Below are 27371 nucleotides of genomic sequence, written 5' to 3' on the forward strand. Positions count from 1 at the left end.
CAGCATGGGTTCCCCTAGTTTTTATCCCAATCGTTGTTTGAATGCTAAATAATTGTATCCTGGTGTGACCCAAATTTGACGATGTAACGGTTACATGAAGCAATATTTAGCAAATAATTTAAGAAATAATGAATGTTTAATAGCACAAAATCATAATTTTAAACTCGGCTGTATTACTTTGAAATGATTCCAAGACAATAATCATCCATTTAATCGATAAAAATAGAACATCGTCGAATTAAGGTGTCGGCGAATTTGGATTACGGTAGGTTGCCCATATTTGTTTTACAAAAGTAAAAAAAAAAACATTTCTTGCTGCTGGGCTCATATGTTGGGGACAATAAAACATTTTATTTAACTAAAAAAGACCTGTCCCAGTCAGCAAAAATGGCGTATTTGATTGTATTTTCAATTACTGTTAAAATTCTTTTCCTGATTTATGCTTTATTCAAAGGTCAAAATGTTTTAAAAGCTCACAATCAATGAATCATACGTTATTAATATAAAAAAAATGGCAAATTTGCTAGATCTATCTTGCCGATTTTTGATGCAAAACAACCTAAACAGTAAACTTTAGCAACAGAAAATACGACCAAAGTCGGGGTGTTAGTGTAAAAAAATACAAACCCCACCTGGTTGGTCTTAATGGTTCTTATATTCTTTATGTGATAAGGGCCCTTTGCGTGGAGACGCAATGCCTTCTTCCCACAAGACTGATAATTCAGGGTTTTCTTACAAACTCCTCAAACCGCTTTTCCACAAAGCTTCCACTTTTATCAACCAGTTCACTACCCGCCTGTAGACTACAGCGGGGAATGGCCACCCATTATAAACTGTACGCTGAAGTTTCTTTAGCTACCAACAGGCAAGTATCTCGTTGCCATTTTTCTCAACTTAAGTCTAAACACAGCTTCCCATTCGGCATCAAATATATGCAAAAAGTACTCAAATTGATTTAAATCGGCAGCAATCTTTAATCTTTAATCAGATGTAATTATTTATTTAATCCTCTACGATGTACGATTTGTTTACGATTTGTTTTCACATCAGTAATTTGTCTCGATGACCGGTGTTAATGCCGACTGCGTATTAAATTTTTCAGGTCAATAACACGGCGATGTATTCATGCACAGTCTACAGCTGAAAGCGGTTAATATCTGGGACGGCATGTCAGGAAAAAAATCAATACCGATAATTCGCATTGTTCATTAATTAAGCAACGATTAATAACACTTATCCTTTATGGATTTTCATGAAAGAAAAACCATAATAAAGAAAATTTTATTCTCTTTAATCTGATATATAAACAAGTTTGGAAAGAATTGGATGAAAAATTTGGACTTTATTGCATAAACACCATTTTCTCAATTCAAGGGGAGGTAATTCTGTACTTCATGGACCAATAATGCTCATTTTTTGTAGGGTTCGTGTCCTCATTGATATAAAGACACTGTGCAAATTTGGAAAGGATCGGACAAAAAATGTGGAAGATTTTTGAAAGTTTTCACAAAATAGGCAAAAACGAATAAACATGCAAAGTTCAACGAGCTCCTGCGGCCATGTTTTTTAACGAATCAAATTTCTTTGAACAACTTTTTCAGGGGAGCCTTCAAAGGTCATCCCTGTGAAATTTTTTGAAAATCTGATGAGTGGTTTCTGACAAGAAGATTTTTTAAGGTTTTTTACCATATATGGTCATGGCGGCCATCTTGGTTATGTGATCAATTTTTTTTTAACAATTCTTTTGTCCCATGACCTAGGGATGCTCCACATGAAATTTAGTTGAAATTGGCTCAATGGTTTAGTAGAAGAAGATGTTTACAAATTGTTTACAGACAGACAGACGGACGGACGCCGGACGCTGAGTGATCACAATAGCTCACCCCGAGCTATCGCTCAGGTGAGCTAAAAAGGGCACATAATTCTGTCAAAATGCATGCCAGAGTTATCTAACTTTGCCTGCCCAGTCCCCTCATGATAGTAAGTAAGTGTACCAAGTTTAAATGCAATAGCATTGATAATTTCTGAAAAAAGTGGACCTAAACGCAAAACTTAAACAAAATTTTCAATTTTCTAAGTATAAAAAGGGCACATTATTCAGTAAAAATGCACGCCAGAGTTATCTTACTTTGCCTGCCCAGTCCCCTCATGATAGTAAGTAAGTGTACCAAGTTTGAATGCAATAGCATTGATACTTTCTGAGAAAAGTTGACCTAAACGCAAAACTTAATCGGACGCCGACGCCGACGCCAAGGTGATGACAATAGCTCATAATTTTTTTTCAAAAAAAGGTGAGCTAAAAAGGCAATCTTATAAGCTTATCCTTAGCCCCCTGTGCTCAAGTAAGCGAATAACATATCCTTTACAAAAACTGAACCTCCTGATTGGAAGGTCTTAAAAAGGCAGACAAACAAGATTAGTTTTTAACTGTACATTAATTTATAACCTACTGATAGCATTTTAAAACAGACAGATATTTGAACAGATTGAATCAAGGTTGAACAGAAAATTGTTTATACCAGGCTGGCTTTAATACGAAGGTATAAAAATCAAGACTAAACAAATATTTCAAAATAACCAGAAATTAGGTGTTCATATTTTGGTATGAAATAATTTTGTTCCAAATAATGGTGATCGTAAATACAGGTGTTATTGTTTATCAATGAGCAATCAATTTGTATGATATCAAAGTACCTCAGAGTCTGTGAGAGGCATACGGTCCAATATGTTCTTCTGTCCAATCTGCATGATGGCCCAGGTCATCCTAAGCTCGTCCAAGGCCAGGCTGAGGTTTCTGTCACCCTGCTCATTGCTGAGGTTCTCCTCAGACTGGATCTCTAGCTGGCAGATCAGACTCCTGCAAACAGACGCCTTTAGGTAGGTACAGAGATGGGTCAATGTCTCCAAGATATGGCAATCAAATGAGCCTTTAAGACTAAAAAGCCATACAAAATGCAAGAGCTATCCCAAGACTACACACTTGGGTATTCTTCTAATTTGAAAGTGTTATGTTATTGTTCATGAAGACATGTTTGATAGTACAATTATCTGTAATACCTGTAATTGAGTAGTAAGTTATATGCAAAATTTAACCTGAAAATCAAGATAACACAAAAAACGTGGCAACGCCACAAAAACAGATTTCGATAGTTTTACCAATTAATATATCTTAATTTAAATTACTATGCAATCTATAAAAGGAGTGCATATAAGCTACCTTCACTAAAATTTCAACCAAATCCTCCATCAAGACTCTAGAATGATGAAAGAAAAAGTTTTCCCAAATATTAACTATGACTTTCACCTTGACCTGACTGGTGCAAAATACAATAGAAAGATTTTTGCATGTATGCTCGCTTCACACCAAGTTTCAGCACAACTCGAAGCAAAGTTGCTTATTTAAAAACATTTTATTGTTGAAAACTATGACCTTTATAACAGTAATTTGACCCAACTGCCCCCAAATGCTAGGTCTCTTTGCTGACATACTGTTTATAGAGTTTAATCCAGATTGGTCAGTTTAAACTAAAGTGTTCAATTGCAAACATCAACCTTAACAAAAAATGTTACAAGTACAAAATGGGGTATTTTTCAACTAAACTGATGTCCAGAGTTGTAGTCCTTGGTCTGTGACTGACAAAGACATACATCATAAATATCTGTACCAGATACTGAGATATTGGACTGAAAAAGACGTACATCGTAAATATCTGTACAAGATTCTGCGATATTGGACTGACAAAGACATACATCGTTAATATCTGTACCAGATACTAAGATATTGAGATTTTGCGCACACATGATTACCCGAAGAACAAAAAGGGGCATAATTCTGCTACATTGCAGGTCAGAGTTATAAGCCTTGATGACAAACCTTAAATGATGATCCTGCAGACAAGTGTTTAGTTTATACTGAATATTGTTGTAGTTAGAGATATTTACTTGATACATGCAAACCGTATCCTAAATTTAATCTTGTGCAAAAACCTTAACTTCGTGATGTATATGTACAAAAAAGGACAATCTTGCTATTAGGCTGGAAACAGTGACGGCTCCTAGTCAGATACTGGCTATAAACATGTACATAAAATTTATTTCAATATTTGTTTAGGAAATAGAGATATGAATATGCAGCAGACAAATGCTAATATAATTTTATAATTATGCAAGATGCAGCATAATTCCACTAAATATATGAGCTGTGACCTCATATGATGATTTCAAAGACATTTGTTTCAGTCCGATAGTTATGACGGAGACATTGGCATGCAAACCAAAACCTAACATTTCATGTAGCACACAAACCTTAATCTGACTTGTATACATACAAAGTGATTCATAATACTGCAAAAAGGCTTTTCACTGCTTTATTTAGTGAATAATCATCAAGAGAACACCTATTTTAAGTCTTATTTAAATATTTCTCATTGATATAGAGATATACTGTAGTTGCATGCAACCATTAGCCCTATTTTTCTATGTACAACAAGAGATGTGTTTGTTAGAGACACAATGCCCCTTACTGCGCCACTTTGAAGCCATATATTTGACCTTTGACATTGAAGGATGACCTTGACCTTTACCGCTCAAAATGTGCAGCTTCATGAGATACACATGCATGCCAAATATCAAGTTTCTATCTTCAATATTGCAAAAGTTATGACCAAGGTTAACATTTTGGGACAGAATGACAGAATGACAGACAGGCCAAAAACAATATACCCCCGATCATCGATCTGGGGGCATACAAAAGGGCATAATTCTGCTACATTGCAGGTCCCAGTAATTAAACTTGGTAAATGATTTCACTCAATTAAACAAATATATAGGTGTAATTTCAACTCAGAAGAAACAGTGATATGAAAATTGTTCATGTTTTCCATAACCTGAACACTCAGCAGATGCTAGCGCAGACAAAAGTGTGAGCAGCACAGCTAGAACTATTCTGTGACTGTTGAACTGTCCATGATTGGGTTATGTTTTTTTAGTTCTTCACTGGAAATAAAATATTTTAACAAATCTGCAAGAATATCAAAGATATTGCCATATTATGAGGTTTTTATGCTTATAGATTCAATAACTAAAGAAAAAGATTTACAAGTACTGTGTTTTAATCAATTTTTTGTTTACATTTGACATCTAAATTTTACCTTGAACTTGTACTTTTAATTGTCAAATTTGATCTTTGACATGGACCTGGTTATTTTGCACAACAATTAAATCATCATCAAATATTAGCGACTGCTACATGCCACCCTACCGAGGGCTGAAAAAATCATTTTGAATTAATTGCAAACATATCATTTGGTAATTGTTTACTAAATAATGTGGTATAAAGAAGCCCATGCTATTATTCTTTGTTCTTGTTATGAACAGGAATAAAGGAACATCCTATTCATGAGGTATATTCTGAGTGTGTCTCCATATTTTATGAGACTGTGTTTTATGGAATATGTTTGAGTATCTTAAATCAACAACTAACTATTTTTAAGTGTACAAAGTTTTAAGTAATTACTGTATATTTAGTTATTTGCTTGCGATTAACTAAGGTAAGTACTACGTGTTTCAAGTCAGTTCGCTCTTAACTACAATACACCTGATAACTGCCACATCTGCCGCATCCGCGTATGAAAGAGTTGTATAATTTATGCAAGAGGTTTTAGTTCTTCAACTACATTCATTCCTTTTGTCCTTTACATGCAACAATGATAAGGGCTTTGGCAATGGTTAAGTAGTTTGGTAGTTCAACATTTTGTTATACTTACACAATGACTTGTGAGAGCTTTGGGATATTGTAAGCAACAGCAAAGATTTTCAAGACGCGATAGTCCTTTAAGGTCAGGCAGCCATATTGGTCTCCGACATGTCTCTGCAGCATTAAACACAAATAACACTGTATCACAATGTTGTAAGATAACAAAGGCAATATTGTGTACATATTACAATGTAGGTTTGCATAATTGGCAAGAGCCTAGTTGGACAATGTCAACACAGCTTGCCACTGGAAATAATTGTCCTTGTATGAAATATAGTATTTTAATGATAAACTTTATTATGGTAATTGTTAAATAAATTATTATCAGAATTATCCGTACAAGACACAACTGAACTTGTATTTAAACCCTGATTTTTTTTAAAGATGTTCAATCGAATACAAAAACAGTTTCACTAACAGAGCAGGAGTCAAATAAATATAAAAACGTTTATTCGCTTGCTGTGGGGGCCTGGTTTACTGCCAACCACAATGCTCAATTCAGTCAGGAACAAGGCTTGCTTTGGGTTTGAGCCAACCACAATGCTCATTACAGTCAGGAATAAGGCTTGCTTTGGGTTTGAGCCAATCACAATGCTCAATACAGTCAGAGACGAGGCTTGCTTTGGGGGCCTGGTTTGAGCCAACCACAATGCTCAATACAGTCAGAAACGAGGCTTGCTTTAGGTTTGAGCCAACCACAATGCACAATACAGTCAGGGACGAGGCTTGCTTTGGGTTTGAGCCAACCACAATGCTCATTACAGTCAGGAACAAGGCTTGCTTTGGGTTTGAGCCAATCACAATGCTCAATACAGTCAGGGATGAGGCTTGTTTTGGGGGCCTGGTTTGAGCCAACCACAATGCTCAATACAGTCAGGGACGAGGCTTGCTTTGGGTTCGAGCCTACCAAAATGCTCAATACAGTCAGGAACGAGGCTTGCTTTGGGTTTGAGCCAATCACAATGCTCAATACAGTCAGGAACAAGGCTTGCTTTGGGTTTGAGCCAAACACAATGCTCAATACAGTCAGGGACGAGGCTTGCTTTGGGTTTTAGCCAACCACAATGCTCAATACAGTCAGGGACGAGGCTTGCTTTGAGGGCCTGGTTTGAGCCAACCACAATGCTCAATACAGTCAGGGACGAGGCTTGCTTTGGGGGCCTGGTTTGAGCCAACCACAATGCTCAATACAGTCAGGGATGAGGCTTGCTTTGGGGACCTGGTTTGAGCCAACCACAATGCTCAATACAGTCAGGGACGTGGCTTGCTGTGAGGGCCTGGTTTGAGCCAACCACAATGCTTAATACAGTCAGGGACAAGGCTTCTTACCGATACCATACTCTCTGATCAAAGGCAAGTACATTGATATTTTTCTAAGGGTAGCTAGAGCCTTATAGAAATTGACAATATAATACAAATTAGCAAGGACATTAAAATGAGCCAAATAGTTATTGTACCAAGAACAATTGTTTCCATGTTATTAATGTAAAAATAAGACTACCATTAGCAGAATACCTTTTTTTTGTAATGAAATCATACTGTTTACTGCCAACATGATGTTTAGTTTTTGCTTTGAAAGAATTGCTTTGCTCACTGTTCATGAACATCTACTAAATTTATAATTATGAAACAATACATTTCTAAGTGTGACATTGACTTTTACGTTATCTAGACAGGTGTTTAACATGACAAGTTGTCTTATTATGGTTTATAATTTTGAAAGTCATTCTTTAATCCTTCAGTATATGGCAATAGTATGACTGGAACAGGATTTTCTTTATTTTACCTCATTAGAGTGACTTTGTCCTTGGCAGTTTGGGTACAGATTTTACAAGCGACTTACTGTCTTATGATAGCTAATGTTTGTGCCAAGTTATTAACAAAAGGGCCATGATGGCCCTGTATCGCTCCACTGTTTTTTTAATGCAAAAAAAGCGTGCAATGGGCATGGATTGAAATGTACTCAAGCATGTGACTTTCTCTTTCTATCCCTCGGCCCACTGGGCGCTTAAAGTTGGATGGGTGAGCATTTTTATATATGGAAAACGTTACTACGGTGTTAACTAAACAGACTAAAAAGCCCGGGAATTGTCGCACAGGTCCTTTGCTCATAACGTAGGTACATTTATCTCTCCAAAAGATATTGTCGTTCTTTCTATTTCACATATTTTTAGATGCGGAAGATCAAATCTACGCATTTGATTTGAAACAGATTCACAAGACCCATAGGAATCAAAATGCCTTAACCCTTTACCAAACGACACATTTTGGACTGTCCCAATTTGAAAGAGGTTGCAGACAACAATTAAATTGTAATGGAATATGATGGAAATGATCAGGTAGGGTAGAAATAATTGTGATAAAAGGAGAAATTGCTCATCTTGAGCAATTTCTCATTTTATCACAATTATTTATAAAGTCGTCAGCTACAAACCCGTAAAATCCTGTTAGTGTTTGGTAAAGGGTTAATAATCTCTGGTTCCTTCTCAGAGCCTTTCACATTTTTATAACAATACAATAGAAGCATCTTTCTTTGTAAACAATCATCTCAAAATATAATTAACAACCCACACATCCCTAAGACCAACAGGCCTGAGAATATTATGATTATCTACAGATTATTTCTTTATATTTATAAATGTATTTAATAAAGTAATACATTTGACTTCTAAGATAAATTCATAACTTATATTTAGAAAATTATAAAATGGTCAGAAATAGCTATATATGGATCGTTGAGCAATTGACAATCATATCCACAATTCATGAGTCACGATTCACAAATGGAACAATGAATCATTAGTAATTAAAAAGCAGCATATACGATAGTTAAGAACATTGCACATCATTAATTCCAACACCTTCTCTTGAGTACAAAGTTTGAGTTTACCATGCAGTATCATATATTGACTTTTCTTGAATTAATTACGTTCATGACAGTTGTGTTTTTAAAATCAAAACAATATTATTAAACTGGTTTAAACACTACAAAAAAAGGCATGAAATTAACATGTCATCCAAAATATTTTTATCCAGATATATGGTCACTTTCAACATATTTAAATAAAACCTGACTTCTTTCAGTTTATAAGAAAAACATGCATAACACATGTTCTTACTTCAATTCCTTTGTAAGCAGTAGTGCTGCAACAATATACCGGTATATCGGTATATATCGCAATACGCAATCTGCATATTGTATTGCAATACGATTTTCATCATACCGGAGTAGCGTTGTTACATCGGAGCATTCGTTTGATGTTTTTGAACAGATTATCGTTGAATTAATTGCGAACAGCTGTAAATGTTTCGTTCGATTCTGAATTGAGCATTATTAAATTTGTAATCCGAATTTCGGAAATACGCTTCCAAATTTTAATGCTAATGCAACAATAAAAAATTCTAGCGTCAAATAAAAAGTGCTTTATTCTTTGTCTCAATAAAAAGCGCGCGAAAATTATACAGACATGTAAAACGTCGCATGAAAAGTATGGGTGTATTTTGTGTTGTATAAAAATGGGAACATCACGTCAGGTGAATTACGCGTGTTCAGTGGAAAAAAACGTCCCGGTTGGACGTTATTTCATCACATCTTTAAATAGTAACAAATGCCAAAATGTATTTGATACTTAAGAAAATTTGCAAATGTTTGTGTTTCTTGTTATTCTTGAGCACATTTATAGTAAATATTTACCAGAATTTGCTTTAAAACTGGAATATACGGGATTATCGGGTAATTAGAAAGTTATAATTTTGGTACAAGTTAGCAATATATTGCGATATATTGCAATACGGGTTTTTGAACTAACAATATATTGCAATACGGTTTTTGGCGTATTGTTGCAGCACTAGTAAGCAGTCACCATCTGATCTAAAATGGCACTTAATGACAGGGTTTTATCTCATGTTTACAAGATGTTGTTGGTCACAGCCACACGGCCGCAGTAATCTCCCCTGGTAAACGTCATATGTTCAGTTTTGTGACCCCCGGGGCAGGGTCAAATTCAAACCCAGGTGAATAATTTGAACTATTAGATGTCACTACATACCAAATTTAGTAGCCCTAGGCTCTATAATTATGAACAAGAAGATTTTTAAAGTTTGCACAAAAATGGCCTTATTTAAGCATATGTTCATTTTTGTGACCCCCGAGGTAGGGTCAAATTTGACCCCAGGGGCATAATTTGAACAAACTAAGTAGAGAACTATTACATGTCACTACATACCAAATTTGGTAGCCCTATGCCATATGGTTATGGACAAGAGAATTTTTTAAGTTTTCACAAAAAAGGCCTTATATAAGCATATGTTCAATTTTGTGACCCCTGGGGCAGGGTCAAACTTGACCCCATAGGCATAATTTGAACAAACTTGGTAGAGGACTATAAGATGCCACTACATACCAAATTTGGTAGCCCTAGGTCCAATGGTTATGGACGTAAAGATTTTGAAAGTTTGCACAAAATAGACCCTCTATAAGCATATGTTCAATTTTGTGACCCCCGGGCAGGGTCAAATTTGACCCCAGGGGCATAATTTGAACAAATGTGGTAGAGGACTATTAGATGTCTCTACATACCAAATTTGATAGCCCTAGGCCTAATGGTTATTGAGGAGACGATTTTGAAAGTTTTCACAAAATTGGCCTTATATAAGCAAATTTTCAATTTTGTGACCCCCGGTGCAGGGTCAAATTTGACCTCAGGGGCATAATTTGTTAAAATTTGAAAGAGGTTCACCCCAGGAACATTCCTGAGAAATTTCATCAGAATTGGACCAGTAGTTTAGGAGAATAAAATGTTTTTAAAAAAAGTTAACGCACGGACGCACGCACGACGGACACAGGGCCATGACATAAGCCCCGCTGGCCTCTGGCCAGTGGAGCTAAAAAAAAAATCAATTTATTGCAAATGTATAGCTTAGACAGGAATTTCAGGCTCTTTAATGGCAAAATTCGACCAATAAGAGTGACCTTGACCTTTAAGGTAGGGAGAAGGGGTCTTATGATTGTTTACAGTAACGCTGAGAAATCAACCTACTTTCACTAATTGTCTCATACATAATAAACAATAACATATTATAATGCAAACTCAGTATAACATTACTGATGGATTCTTTCTGCATATCTTGTATGTGTGCTGAAGAAACTGCCTGTAGGCGCGGTAGAAGTCATCATTGGAGTACTGGTACCGCTCGTCTAGCTCTTGCTGAAAAAGGCAAGGGAATCATGTGGAAGCCTTCATTGTATGCTTTCTTATAATTCACATTAAAATGACTATAATGATGCATTTGGTTATGTATTTTGTAAAATAAAAACCGTCAAAGTATGAAAGATTCAAAGTTAAAACAAATTTTTCTAGTAAAATTCATTTTAATTAGTAATTACTTACCTGATATCATATGCTATTTACTCCGATAGGATCGTAATTTATCCGGAATTTTTCGTCCGAGGAATCCCACACTTTTCAGAAACCCGTCTAGTAGGACAGAGCGGTCACATTAGTGCCGTGTAGCCGCACAACCAAAACGGGACATTACCCAGTATCCACTCTTATTCCAATAAAAAAATATGAAATATTAGACGAAGAGCGGGGTGGGAGGTGGGACTTACCGATATCAGGTAAGTAATTACTAATTAAAATGAATTTTACTAGAAAAATTTGTTTTAATAGCTTAATAACGTTACCTGATATCATATGCTGAATTTGCAGCTGAGGCGGGAAGGTTCGCGAAAATCTCCCCATCACAGCGGAACCCATATCTCGGGTTCTCAGCTAATCTTCGTTATTACGGTATTAACTTAATTCACGGATAAGCGTAATATACCTATGCAGTAGAAGATACTACCGTTTGTCCAACCACAAGAGGGCCCAACAAATACAAGTTGTCCTGTTGGCACTCCAGAGAACGAAGATAAAAAGATGAAAAAGTAGTCTGATTCCTCCAGAAAGCAGCTTGAAGCACGTCAGAGAGTGGGGTATGATTAATATATGCCCACGAAGCCGACATTGCTCGTAATTCATGCGGTCTAATCTTAAAAAGGGATGAATCCCTTGAAGAAAGAGAAGAGTAGGCCCTTTTTATAGTCGAGGCTACCCAACGGGAAATAGAAGCCGCAGACACATCGCCCCCCCATTTTAAGGGAATGAAGAGTCTCTTACGAGAACCTCGAATAGACTTAACTTTACTAAGATAGAACTTCAAAGACCTGACAGGGCAGAGGAGTCTATCTTCATCTTCATTACCACAAGTTCTAGAAAGACTTGGGACCTTGAAGGGTTTAGAAGCCATAGAGGGGAGTTGATTTTTAGCAAGGAATCCTGGCTGACACAACAAGGTGACAGAGCCATCGGAGGAATCAAAACGAAGATGGCTTTCTTCGATAGAAAGAGCATGAATTTCACTTCTACATTTGGATGAAGCCATGGTAAGAAGGAAAACGGTCTTCCTGGTTAGGAACTGTAAAGAAGCCTGATTAAGGGGTTCATAGGGAGCTTTAATAAGCGATCCAAGAACACAAGCCAAATCCCATTTGGGGGTAAGAGAACGAGACACGGGACGTTTAAGTTCCATGGCTCGGATCAGTTCCGAAATGGCTGGGTCAGCACAGACTTGTGATGACTTACGAAAAGCCAAGGTATGCGAAAGCACAGATCTGTATCCTTTGATGGAGCTAAGAGAAAGTTTCTTATCATCAAAGAGATAGATTAGAAAATCCGCTATGCGTCTAGCAGAGGGATTGAGGGGATCAATTTTCCCTCGAACACACCAATTAGAGAAGAGTTTCCAGCGAGCATCATAGACTGCTCTGGTGGACTTTCTCCTTGCAGAGGCAACGAGCGTTGAAGCCCTGACAGAAAAGCGTTTCTTCTGCAGGGATTGCCTGATCACGGCCAGACGTGTAAGTGGAACATGTCTGGATCCATGTGAAGTCTGCCTCTCTGAGATAGGAGATCTGACCTGTGCGGGAGTTCCCTGGGAAATTCTCACAGGAGACCGAGAAGGTCGTTGAACCAGGATCTCCTGGGCCACCAAGGGGCTATCAGGAGGATCCGGCAAGAGCTCACCCTGATTTTCCCTAAGATTTGGGGAATTAGAATGGGTGGGGGATAAGCGTAAGCGTCCAGTTGATCCCAATCGAACGAAAGCGCGTCTACCGCCCACGCTGCTGGTTCGTACACTGGACTCGCATACAGAGGAAGTCTGTGGTTGTCTCTGGTCGCAAACAGGTCGACCAGTGGATAACCGAATGTAAGGAATATCTGATTGGCCACTTCCTGATGAAGTGTCCACTCCGATGGAAGTAACTGGTGTTTGCGAGACAAACCGTCCGCCAGGGCGTTGAGACGACCTGGTATGTGTTTGGACAAGAGAGAGACGTTTAGGCTCTTGCAAAGAACAAGTAATTTCATTGTTTCCAGATACAGAGAGTGAGAGTGTGTCCCGCCCTGTTTCTGGATGTAAGCCACGACTGATGTGTTGTCTGTCGATACCATCACACAGGAGTCCCGAAGATGTGATTGGAATTGAGAAACAGCTAGAAAGACTGCTCGCATTTCGTGCAGGAGAGACTCCTGAGACCAATCTGATAATGTCAGGCTGCGGGGTTCCAGGTGAGCGCCCCAACCTTCCATGCTCGCATCCGTTATGAGATGTAAAGACGGTTGCGGGGGGGAAGAAGCGGTACTCCTGCCAACAGGGTCTCCTCGTCTAGCCACCATAGAAGGTGGGGGACTAAGGACGGAAGAATGGGAATCTGTGTTAGCAGATTGTCTGGAGACCATTTCCATCGAGCTGAGAGATAGTGCTGAAGAGGACGTAGGAAGAGACGTCCCAACTGCACGAAGTCTGCTACAGAGCTCAGGATACCGTTGAGTGAAAGGAAATCTTGAGCTGTGATATGAGATTGGGACAGCACCCGTCTGACCTTCCAAAGGAGGTCTGATATACGTTGCGGTGAGACCCTGACCCGATTGATGTGGGTCAGAAAATTCATTCCCACGAATATGAAATCCTGAGAGGGAATGAGGTCTGACTTGGCTACATTGAGAAGGAGTCCTAAAGAGAGGAGCTCCTTCCAAGAGAACTCTAGGTGTAGCAGAAGCAGTTGACGATCAAGCTGGTGTAAGAGCCAATCGTCGAAATACTGAAGCAGTTGAACCCCGTGTAATCGGAGGTGTGCGCTCACTGCGGCCATGAGTTTGGTGAAAACTCGTGGAGCCGTGGCCAATCCGAAGGGCATCGCCCGAAACTGGTAGACCTGGCCTCAAAGGAGAAGCGCAGGTACTTCCGGTAGTTGGGATGGATAGGCACATGGAAGTATGCATCTTCCAGGTCCAAGGAAACCCCCCATTGCATGGGTTTGATGGAGCGCCGAATGAAGGCAGGAGTCTCCATCTTGAAAGTAGGTTTGACTAGAAACGTGTTGAACACTTTTAAGTCTATGACTGGTCTCCAGGAGCCACTTTTCTTTTGAACAAGGAAAAGGCGACTGTAAAATCCTGGAGAACAAGGGTCGTGAACCCTTTCTACCGCCTGTTTTTCCAGGAGTCCGAGAATGGAGTCTGGAAGTTGTGGATGCGGAGATACCAGATCTATTGGGACGCGAGAGAGTGGGGGCCTTTTTTCGAATTGAAAAGTGAGGCCTTGTGTGACAAGAGAATGAACCCACGTGTCCGAAGTTATTTGGAGCCATCAATTTGCGAAGTGCATAAGTCTGGCCCCGACTGGTACCTCCGGCATCAGAGGTTGTGGCGGTAGAAAGGGGTATGACCTAGGGCTGACCTTTAGGAGGTCCACCCTTGCCGGAAGAAGGATTAAATGACTTCTTGTCCGCATTGGGTTTGCCCTTACTCCAATTTTGTTTTACAGAAGGCTTCCGATAGGAAGTTGTTCTGTTCTGAAAAGGAGGCCTATTTGTGGGCTGACGTGGAGCAGACGGACGCTTAGTAGGGAAACTGTCCCTTTTAGCGTTCTTGGCCGGTGGGGCTCCTGGGGGCTTAGAAGCAGGGCGCTTAAAAACCACAGAGCGCTGGCCAGAGTTGCTCCTAGCTAAGGAGGCATGTATCTGATCTTCACGATCAGCAGTAAGTGCCGAATGTATCCTCCCTCCGAAAAGAGACTCTGCTGTTAGTGGAGCAGTTCGAAGGGAGTTTACGCCTGTTTCCAAAAGGAAATTATTGGGCAAGGAAGAGGGGATGAGGTCTCTCCGAAGCCTTAACATCTCAGACATAGAAGACGCAGCATTGTGAGATAAACACTGCATAGTACGTGAAAGATGTATCAACAAGGCCCGGAGCTCCTCTGGGATTGAATCAGAGAGCTCCCAAACCAAGTCTAAGGCTGTGGCTGCCATGAGATCTAGCTGGTTAGCCAGACCTATGGAACGGCATTCTCTCAGCTCCCAATTTTCCAACAGGGAAAGAGGGACTGATGTATGGGTAGATGATGAAGGCATTGTAAGTGACAGCTTACTAATGTCAGCATCAGGAACCGGAAGTTTGGAAAGGTCCAAACCGGTAGCAGGGTCGGGTACCGGGCCTTATAACTTTTCCCGCTGTCCATCTGTTTAGGCTCCGTCAGCTCCTTAGGGGCTTTCCATGGAGATGGCGAAGGCTTATTGGCTGGTTCAAGTGACTGGAAAACAGCCATTGTGGAAGAGCCAATAGGAAGGCGTAGATCCACTCGGGAAGTAGCCTTACTTATCCTGCCGGGCTCTCGTCTGCATTGCTACCTGTTCTGTAACGGTAACTGTAGATCCTGTGAGAGACAAGGAAGGGCGGGGGCAGAAGTCCTCATCTAAGGTATTGAACATAAGTTGGTATACCTGATTGATGGAGGCCAAATAATAAAGTTCGGCCTCATTAGACTCCGAACCCGCCTCAATCGAACCATCTGCGGGAGCATTGGATTGATTGAAACCGGTGGATATAGGAGAAGGAATAATAGATTCATTCGCTTCTATCATGAGAGAATCGTTTTCCGGCACCATCAAAGATATAGCTGGTGAGTTAGGTCTCTCAGAGATCAAGTCAGCAGACTCACTTTGAATACCAGAGGTCGCTGGTAAAGGATCAGTTGAAAAAGGGACAAAGATTCCCGGCGACTGTTGGATCCACAAAGTATTGGGATTTGATGGTGTAGCGGCAGCCCGGGGTATACTTCTATGCAATGTGGAAGAGACCCGTGGGGCTGAAAATGCAGCCGAAGTGGTTAGATTAACCCCTGTACCTTGAGCCTGATATGTATGCAAACTAGTGTTTGAATACAAATTATGCTCAGTGGTTGTAGGAACGGCTGAAGTGTGTGTTGAGGCCAAAATAGAGGCCGACACACGTGGAAGGGTGTCAATAGATTCCTCAGAGAAGGATCGACTAGGGGACCTAGGAGTCCGAGAGCGCCTAATAGAGGAAGGTCTATGTCCCTTATCCCTGCGACGCCGAGACACTGTTTGGCGGCGCTGGGAATGATGTTTCCTGATCGAACGTCTCCCCGAGCGCTGGCGTGATCGCTCTTTACGAGGCAATCTACGCCGAGAAACACTTGGTGAGCGTGAACGACGTCCCCTCCGGTAATGATGAGGGCTATTTGAAGTAGACGATGAGTCATACGACGACGAGCCCGAGGTGGAGGAGTAGTCGGAAACATCAGACACTACACGTTTACGTCTGTGACTCACAGTAGAAACGCGGCTGCGTCTACCTTTGTGGAGTACTGACAAGGTAGTGTCAACATCTACGGTGACCGGAACGGTCTGTGACACAGACTGAAACCCGTTGACCGGATCGGTCATTACATGACCGGTGACCAGACCGGTCAATGACCGGTGACCGGACCGGTCACAGCATGACCAGTGACCGGACCGGTCAATGACCGGTGACCGGTTAACCGGTGACCGGACCGGTCATAGCATGACCGGTGACCGGACCGATCAGTGACCGTTGACCGGTGACTGGTTGACCGGTCATAGCATGACCGGTGACCGGACCGGTCAATGTTGACCGGTGACCGGTGAAGTCTCCGGACCAGTCAACTGGTCATTCCCGATGAACGGACCGGGCAAATTTTGTCCGGTGTGGTCACGGGGTAGGGACCGATGCCTGGCAGCTACTGGTGGCATATGGTCAAGATCGTGTGGTGAAAAGTCCCGACACATGGAACTTTTCCTACGTTGATCTGATGCCGAGTCATTCAACTGGTCATTCCCGATGAACGGACCGGGCAAATTTTGTCCGGTTTCGTCACGGGGTAGGGACCGATGCCTGGCAGCTACTGGTGGAGTATGGTCAAGATCGTGTGGTGAAAAGTCCCGACACACGGAACTTTCCCTACTTTGATCTGAACTATTCTTGTTGCGTCCACGACTCTTGAAGGGTCGACGCTTAATGGCCCAGGTATCTGCAGACCAATGCTCACAGAAAGGGCAGCAGTTATCCTGGGTACATCTTGCACACGACAGGCAGCTACCATGGTTGTCCCATGCTGCCTTTGTGTGTCCACATGAGCCACGTGTTTGAGGCATACTTTGCCTTGAACAAACAAACAAATACACAAAACGATACAGAAATACACGGATATATATACGGAGAATGTTTTAACTAAATACAAAAACTTCTCTATTCTGTTAAACAGAAGAATCCAGCGAAACAGAAGCAACAATTAAGTTTATAACAAAATGTCGGCCTTTGTATATCGCCATCCGGAATAAGAGTGGATTCTGGGTAATGTCCCGTTTTGGTTGTGCGGCTACACGGCACTAATGTGACCGCTCTGTCCTACTAGACCGGTTTCTGAAAAGTGTGGGATTCCTCGGACGAAAAATTCCGGATAAATTACGATCCTATCGGAGTAAATAGCATATGATATCAGGTAACGTAATTAAGCTATTAAAATGAGATTATTATTCTGGCATACATGCAATATTTTCATATTAACATATTTTTCTATTCTTAACATAAATGTCTATTGTCACTTTTGAATTAAAACAATTTTTTTAAAATATAAGTCATTTTAATTATTAAATACTTACCTGCTATCTCATGCTTCTCCTTTCCAAGGGGAATTAACTCATCCTGGAATTTCAACTGGGAATCCACCATCTCAATACCGTAATACAGGCCAGGTTAAACATAGTGCAATGCAACCTAGTCAAAAATCGGTAACCAACCCTCAATATTCTTTCAATATATATACAAAAATATTAATCCAATAGCGGGGTGGGAAGTGGGACTTACCAATAGCAGGTAAGTATTTAATGATTAAAATGAATTTTATTGAAAAAAAATTGTTTGAATGTCATAAATACTGACCTGCTATCTCATGCTGATTTTGCAGCTGCGGTGGAAAGGTTTGTTTACATAATCCCAACACATTAGAACCCATAAACAGGGTTATCAGCTAACGATAGCAAAACCCTAAACAAAGGTTATCAAGTAATCTTCGTTAAAACGGTTTTAATTATGACTTCTCAGACAAAGTAATTTGTCTATGTCGTAAAGAAGACACTACTGTTAGTTAAACTACAACAAGCCCAAACATATACAAATTGTATTGTTGGCACTTCAGAAAACGAAAATAAAAAGATGACAAAGGTGGTCGGATTCCTCCAGAAAACAGCTTAGAGCACGTCAAAAAGTGGGTGTGATTAATATATGCCCACAAAACAGACAGAGCTATTGATTCGTGCGGTCAAATCCTAAAAAGGAAAGAATCCTTAGATAGAGATAAGAGTAACTTTCCTTAGTCGAGGTCTAACCCCGAGAAATAGAAGCCGCAGACACATCTCCCCCCCTTTTTTAGGGAAATGAAGAGTGTCTTTTGAAAACCTCAAATGGACATCCGACTAACACTGCTGAGATAGAACTTCAAAGCCCCGATTGCCCATAGAAATTTATCCTTATTTTCATGACTACCAGTTTAAGAAAAAAAACTTGGAAACTTGAATTATTTTTTATTTTTGAAGCCATATACACCCCAAGAAACCCGATACCTTACGGGTCATGTAATACCGTAGGGGACAGTGCTGTGCATTTTGGCATGAACTTACAAAGGGTAAGTAAATTGGAAAAAAATATTTTTTCAAAGTCAAATTTGAAACAACTGTGTATTAAAATTGATAACAAAGGTATTGGCCTACATGTAGAAAAAATCCTGACAAATTTTCTAAAAAAATGAGCGAAATGTGGCTCCCTGAAGTAGAAGATCGGGCAAAACGGGCCATGTTCAGGCATTTATGGGGAAAAAAACTGCTTTAATTTGCAAGCCACTAACATTATTAAAAAATTTATACAAACTTTCACATGTCTGCCATAATCTCTCAGCAGGGTTTCTCCAGAAAACTATTAATTGTGGAGAAATTTGCGTTTTTAATGACCATGTTGGGAAATCATTGATACCATCTGGGGAAGGCATGGAAACCATACGTGGGAAGTGACTTTATAATTCTTTTTCGTGACAAAAAACCTTATTTTTAGCCATTTTAATGCAATTTCTTTGCTTTGTAGAGGCCTATAGTAAGTGTATTTGGGCACATATGCATACACATGTACTTTTAATGCTTTTTAATACATTCAATGATATTATTTGGCTATCATCCAACATCATTTCAGAAACGTGAATCATTTGTCTTATATATAATGTGGTTATTCAATGTCTACTTTAGATATGTAAAAAAGCTATCACAATGCTAGTGTTGCCCCCCCCCCCCACACACACACATTATTATACCGCCACAAAGTCTGTTTGGGGGGCTATATAGCTATATAGGAATCAATTTGTCCCGAATGTCCCTGTCCCAGTATGTTACATCCGTCCCGATTTTTTGTCCGTTTGTCCGCCCGATTTATTTTCATGAAATAAATTTTGAACAAATGAACATACAACATTAAAACTTCATATGTTGATGCAACCTTATTAGCTTTATATATACACCCCACCATCTTTTAGGTCACTAGGTCATAGGTCAAGGTCACTTAAATCTTTTATAGAAAACTTTATCATAGACTATATAATGGAAGTGCTTTCACCTACAGCCTTCAAAATTCATATATTGATGCACCTCCATGAGTTTTACTGGTCAAATCCAGTGTAAGATCACAAGGTCAAATGTCAATGTCACTTCAACCTCTAAAAGAAAACCTTAATGTTGTCTTCAGAACAAAAATGCTTCCATCTGCAATCTTCAGACTTCCTATGTAGATACACCTGACCTAAATGAGTTTTACATTATCACACTACTATTTGGCCATTATGTCAAAGGTCACTGTGTTCTCTGATAAAGAACCATTACATTGGCCCTTCCTGGGTTCTAAAAACCTCATATGTAGATGCATCAATGAATTTTGTGCAACACATACTGTTATGATCACAGGTGGAATGGAATATAAATTATTAAAAATGCATACTGTAGTAAAGTAAGTATAGGTAAAATGTCTTCAACATTCAAACATATTATATCAACATGAGAGCTATTGTTACTCTAAAATCTATCATTGTCATTGCAAAAAATCAAAGACTGCTTGTGATTGTAAATTTGTTACAGCAACTAGCTGTAATATGAGCTTTTATTCGTCCCATTTTGGTAGGCAACTTGCATTATTACATCTGCAAGTGGGAAAGACAGGAAAAGTTGCTTTTGCACAGTGTTCCATTTCATCCTCTTAATATATCACATGCATTTAGCTAACATGATAAGTGTTTTCTGGCGGTGTGGTATTAATAACTTATCACACTTCTTCTCAAGAAGGTCAGATATCTATCTATCAAGAAGGTCAGATATCTATCTATCTACATGTATCTATACTGTCTAACTCCCCTTGCGGTTATTATTGACATTATGGTGGACGAACCAGTTATCGAACACATAGGGAATTACGTTAAAATTTAAACACTTAAAATAACAAAAAAATTATGTTTTAACAAATGACTAAAAGTTTAATCATTTAATTACTTATCTGTAAAGTTTTCCAACAAATATCCTTCAAGAATTCATAACATTGATTAAACTTGTCAGTGAACAAGGTAAGTGTTATTCTTCTAATCAACTGTACTTTGTGTGGTTAAATGTATAAAATCGGTATCAACGTCATGTGTTGAAGTCTTGTTAGCGGCTATAAACTAGCAATGGCCAAATTCGTTAAAAGGGGAGTAACAAGTCAGCTCATTGAAATTAAAAGGTAAAATCAACTATTATTTTGTTTGATAGACAACTCTTTCCAAGGCCAGTCTGTGCCATTTTTAATGTGACTTAAATACGCTTAACAGTAAAATCACAGAAAACTTAAGGCAATCTAAACAAAATTAAGCGCAAGTTTAGCAACTTCATTTCAAATGAGTTTTTCTCATTATGACACTTGCCGAATTAGCACCAAAAGTCTTAGAACACGCCACATAAATATTTTACATAAAAAACCCATATACTCTTATTAAGACATCATTTTTATGTACCTAACCAATTAATGTATGCGACAAAGCAGTCAAGTCTTTCTTTATATTTTCCAAAATAGTGTTGGTAAAAAGAAATAAAACTCAAGAATGTTGAAAAGGCACTATTGATAATATATAAGGCATTAAAAGTACAATTGAATGCATATGTGCCCACATACACTTACTGTAGGCCTCTACAAAGCAAAGAAATTGCAACAAAATGGCTGAAAAAGAATTATAAAGTCACTGCCCACATATGGTTTCCTGGTCTTCCCCAGATGGTATCAATGTTTTCCCAACATGGTCATTAAAAACGCAAATTTCTCCACAATTAATAGTTTTCTGGAGAAACCCTGCTGAGAGATTATGGCAGACATGTGAAAGTTTGTATAAATCCTTTAATTATTGTAGTGGCTTGCATATTAAAGCAGTTTTTCTCCCCTAAATGCCTGACCATGGTCCGTTTTGCCCGATCTTCTACTCCAGGGAGCCACATTTCCCTCATTTTTTAAAATAATTTGTCAGGATTTTTTCTACATGTAGATCAATACCTTTGCTATCAATGTTAATACACAGTTGTTTCAAATTAGACTTTGAAAAATTAAATTTTTCTAATTTACTTACCCTATGTAAGTTCATGCCAAAATGTACAGCACTGTCCCTTATAGTAGTACACGACCCGCAAGGTATCGGGTTTCCTGGGGTGACATAGAGGACTTGATATTAAGCAAGGAATCCTGGCTGACACAACAAAGTGAAGACGGCATTAGATCCAATTGGAATTGGTCGTATTCAACAGAAAAAGCATGAATTTCACTTCTCCGTATGGTAAAAGCCATAATAAGAAGAAAGACCGTCTTAAAACTATATTGGAACTGTTAATAAGCCTGATTAAAAAGGTTCATAGGAAGCTCATTAAGCATCCCAATACATGTAACACAAGCCAAAACCGCTTAAGAAGGTAAAGGAACGAAAAAACATAGTGTTCACGTTCCATAGCTTGGATCAGTTCCAAAATAGGTAAGACAGCACAGAGTTGTGATGACTTACACAAAACAAGGTATACGAAAGCATAATCTCTATCCTTTGATGAAGAAAAGAACAAATTTCTTATCATCAAGACAAAGATGAGAAAAACCTCTATGTATCTAGCAGAGTGATTAAGGTAATAACTATGCTCTCGAATACCCAGTCAAAAAATAATTTCCATAGAACCTTTATACAGTTCTGATGGAATTATCCTTGCACAAGTAACAAGGATTGAAACTCTAACAGAAAAACGTTCTTTTGTAGAGATTACTAAATAATGGCCAGACATGTAGTGGCACATGTTTGGATCAGTAAAAATATGTCTCTCTGAGATATGATATTTGACCTGTAAAGAAGTTTTCTGAAAATAATTGTACAGGAAACTTCAAAGGTCGTAGAACCATAATTCCATGGTTCATTAAGTATATTGCATGAAATTATGGCAAAAACTCAGTTATTCCAAAAACTCACCAAGAAGGCAAGATATTCCAGTTTATGTCAAGTGGACGAATGTATAACAATCGCACACCCTGCTGGATCGATATCTGTGAACTGCATTATTGACGTTGTTCAGCATACCGGTAAATACTGCGATCTACGATCGCATAACGCTCATTACTAGCGTTAGATGATAAACAACGTTCTTCGATATACTATGCATCAATTTTTGTACTCCATTGCAAAATCACTGCCACGCATGCGCAATTACATTTAATTGAACCCAACGGAAAAATAATTCGACAGAAAGAACTGCAAGACAAAACGTCCAACGGGGCGTTGAGACGACCTTGTATGAGTACGACGATAAAGAAAATTTGTTGTTCTTGCAAAGAACGAATAAGTTCCTGATTTCCAGATACAAGGAGTTATAATATGATCATCTCCGTGTCTGTAAGTAAACCACGACCGATGTGTGATAGTTAAAACCATCACAAAGGAATCGTGAAAATGTGTTCTATTTGAAAAACAGCTAAAAAGAATTTTCGCTTTTCAAGATGTAGATGTGCAGGTGATATTCATTAGGATACCACATAATTGAGAAAATCAAGACACGTTGTTCTATGTGATCGTCCCTAACCTTCTCTGCTCACATCTGTATAAGATGTAAGGAAGGTTGTGGTAGAATAAACTATACTCTTGATAAGAAAATCTTCTAGTCTAGACACCACTGAATAGTGGTAAATAATGACAACCAGATGGAAATCTGTGTCATTGAATAATCCGGAGATTAATACAATTAACTTAAAAATACAGCTGAAACGGACGTAAAAAAAGACGTCTCAGCAGAAAGACCGGTGACCGAACCAGTAATTACCGACCGGTGGCTGGAACCATTAGTCAAGGATGGGTGGGGAAAGAAATCATGGCAAGCCAAACTTTCCCACTCCCAACACACTTGAAAAATTGGTAGAATACGAAAGTGTTTAACACTTATAAGTTTATGACCTATCTACAGTATATGGCCTCTTCTTGAACCAATAAAAGGCGCCTTTAAAATCCTGCAGAATACAGGTCCTGAAGTCATCGATTAGCGAAGTACGGAAATATGATTGACAGTGGTACCCACGGAATCGGAGGTGTGATGGCAGAAAAAGTTGGAAACCCTAGGAGTAACCTTAAGGGGGTCCACCCTTGCCGGTAGAATGCTTGGAAGTCTTCAATTCTGACTTGATTAATCCATTTACCTCAAGATTCCTAACCGGGATGAATTCCAAAAGGAATACGACCAGTTATAGGAAGACGGCCTGTTATGGCCAGAAGTGTAATAGAAGAAGAACTTTAAGATGAGGTCCCTCCAGATCCTAGCATCTAACATCTGAGTTCAATAGCGCACAAGCCATCTACAAGACTGTAGCCGCCATGCGGTCAATCTGATAGGCAATTATGTGTATCAGAACTTTTGTTGATTCCAGTAGCTTGAAAATATGCACTGTCGTAGGAGCAATAAAAAAGCAGAAGTTGATACGAAATGTCGTTTTGCTAATCCTGCAAGCGTCACTTATGTGTCCCAACTGTTCCGTGACACTGACTGCAAAGTCTGTAGCCCACAGGTAAAGGCGGTTAAAACAATTTATCCTTTGGGTCTCGAACATAAATTAATAGAGGTCAAATAGTTTTGTTCGACTTCAATGCTAGACTCCGAGCCCGCTTCAGCCAATATATCTGCACGACCAGTAGTTTGCATGTAGCCAGTTGAGATAGAAGTAGAAATAACAGGTATAGGTATTTCATAATCTTCTAGTATAGTAGGTCATAACCAGCACCAGAATGGATAGCTGGTCAGGAAAATCAACCATAGACCAAGTCAGCTGAGATGATTTGGTAACCAACGGTCTCCAGTAGAACATCAGTATTGAAAAACACAAAATGTCATGTGGATTGTTGAATCGATAAAAGAATAGCATTCAATACAATCATAGCCATTGGTATACAACTAGGTAATGTAGACGATACCCGTGATACTATAAAATTGAAAGATGAAAACACAGTGGAATACCGGTGATTGGTAACTGGTGACAGAACCGGACCGGTCAATGACCGGTAACTGTAGCCAGGTGAACGGACCAGTCATAATATGACCGGTGACGTAACCAGTTCAAGACCGAAAAATGGTGGAATCCATTTGGTCTGATAACAATGTCCAGCACTGCTAGGAAAAGAAGATCGTGCCAAAAATACAATCCGATGGCGATGAGACATCACTAAAGCAGACGACCAAGATTCATTCGATGAAGAAGAAGAGGAGGAAGAATATTCGGATGATGATAATGAAGAGGAGGAAAATTAATCCGTTGATGATGAACGACTACTTATTCTGATTGTGACCAGTGATCGGTGATATGACCGATGAATGGTGACCGATGTCCTGTGATCAGACCGGTATAATATAACTGCGTCAGAATGGATATATCTGGTGCAGAAGAATATGACCATCCAGGAAGTCATCTGATAATGTTAACCGGAAAACAACGGTAGATTATCAGTATTAATAGGCATAAAGTGTCCTTGTAGTCGCAGTGGAGAAATGAACACCTAATCCCGAAGCCTGAAAGTTAAACGAACTAGTGTTCGTATACAAATACAGCTCGGTGACTGCAACATGTGTGGATGCCATAAGAAAAAAACCGTCACACGTGGAATGGAGACATGATATTCCTAAAGGAATAAAATGAAGAACGTCGATATGACCAGTAGGTTCATTAACGCCTACGTGAGTAGTGGCAACATCCCATATAACTGCGATGCCGAAATATTGTTCAGCTATGCTGAAAATATTTTCTCCTACAATATTGTCTATGTGAGCGTTGACGTGATCGCTTACGAGCGTATCAACGCCGAGAACTGCTCAATGAAGGAGATGTATGTTCAATAACTATCCTGTTGGGCTCAATGAAGTCCGATGATGTCTACGTGAAGGTTGACGACGTCCTCGTTTCCTGCGATGTCCAGATCTTGATCTGCTGCGCTGTCGAGATGTGGAACGGCTGCGATGAGACCGAGATCTTCTAGAGTACCGTCTCCGTGAGTGACGACGTAATCGCTTACAAGAGCCGCGACCATGAGAACTGCTCGACAAAGAAGAGCGTGTCCGATGTCTACTCCTTGATGAAGACGATGCATTCGACGACGAATAGGAGGAAGAAAAATAATCCAATGATGAAGACCGAGTTCTTCTTCTTGACCGGTGACTGGTGTTATCGGTCTCAGGCCTAACTGATGACTGTTGACCGGTGACTAAACCGGTGATCAATGACCGGCCCGGTGACATGACATGACCGGTGACCGGACCATTAATCAATGACCAGACCGGTGACATGATCGATGATCAATGACCGGACCGGTGACATGACCGGACCGGTGACCGGCCGGTCATATGACCGGACCGGTGACCGGACCGGTGACCAGACCGGCCAGTCAGACGTCGATCAATGCAGAGCCAAAGGTCAGTGATCAAGGTCTCCATTGACATACCGGTCATATCATGACCAGTGTTGTAACCTGATAATGACCGTTTGGCGGATGCCAAATGGTCCGGCATTGGTCGATGTCCTTGGCAAATGTGCCAAATGATTTTAAATTCTCACAATGAAAAACATAGTTATGGCCCGGACAAACTCATTTATGGCCATTTTCGACCTTTGAACTGTAAGTGTGACCTTGACCTTGGAGATATCAACGTAATTCTTTTCACAACAAACCATCCAATGATGGTGAACAAATGTGCCAAATGATTTTAATATCTTACAATTAATTGCAAAGTTATGGCCCGGACAAGCTCATTTATGATCGTTGAACTCAAAGTGTGACCTTGACTTTGGAGATATCGACGTAATTCTTTCGCGCGTCACACCGTCCTATGATGGTGAACACATTTGCGGAATGATTTTTAAATCTCACAATAAATGACAAAGGAATGGCCTGGACAAGCATTTGACCTTTGAACTCCAAGTGTGACCTTGACCTTTGAGATATCAACTTACTTTTTTCACACAACACACCGTCCCATGATTGTAAACAAATGTACCAAGTAATTTTAAATCTAACGATCAATGACATAGTTATGGTCCGGACAAACTTTCAGTTTAAAACACACTAAGTGACTTAGTGACCTAGTTTTTGACCTGGCATGACTCATATTCAAACTTTACCTAGACATCATCTAGATACAACTTCTGACCAAGTTTGGTGAAGATCGGATGAAATTTCGGGACAGACTGACAGACCGACCGACCGACAAATTGACTCCTATATAGCCCCCATTACCAATGGTAATGTCTAAACACACAAATACTTAATGAATAAACCTGATAGCATTTTAAAATCTCACATACTTGAAGTTAATGACACAGCCAACTTTTAAATTGATTACGACATCAGACAGGGATGTTTAGTTTGGTGATTTCTTGTTTCATTCGGTAAATTTGTAAGAGGAACTCTTTGGGTTTGGTACTTCATGTTTATATTTATTCTGAAACTGTGAGTTGACTTTAAAATTGCCTCAATCTGTATTTATAATGCTCAAATTTAATTGTTAAAGTCTTCTTCTTATCTAACCTCCATAAAAATTAACTTCACTGGATCAATTGGTTCATCAAAAGAATGAGCATCCGGATATTGAATATCAATCAAAGTAAAACCTTGCATGTCATGGAATGCCCAAGTT

At 39.4% G+C, this 27371-nt stretch overlaps 1 protein-coding gene across 1 annotated transcript in view; it reads right to left on the reverse strand.

Moving 5' to 3' along the window:
* The window catches only part of LOC127843606 (protein unc-13 homolog D-like), a 156571-nt gene that overhangs the window by 84500 nt on the left and 44700 nt on the right, over positions 1-27371 (reverse strand). Inside the window, exons 9-11 of the mRNA XM_052373295.1 lie at positions 10861-10962; positions 5766-5869; positions 2695-2857 (exon numbers count right to left, since the gene is read on the reverse strand). Coding sequence (XP_052229255.1) covers positions 2695-2857; positions 5766-5869; positions 10861-10962 — 369 coding nt within the window. The remainder of the gene's footprint in view (positions 1-2694; positions 2858-5765; positions 5870-10860; positions 10963-27371) is intronic.

Source organism: Dreissena polymorpha, chromosome 1 (assembly GCF_020536995.1).
Source record: "Dreissena polymorpha isolate Duluth1 chromosome 1, UMN_Dpol_1.0, whole genome shotgun sequence".
Lineage (NCBI taxonomy): Eukaryota > Metazoa > Mollusca > Bivalvia > Myida > Dreissenidae > Dreissena > Dreissena polymorpha.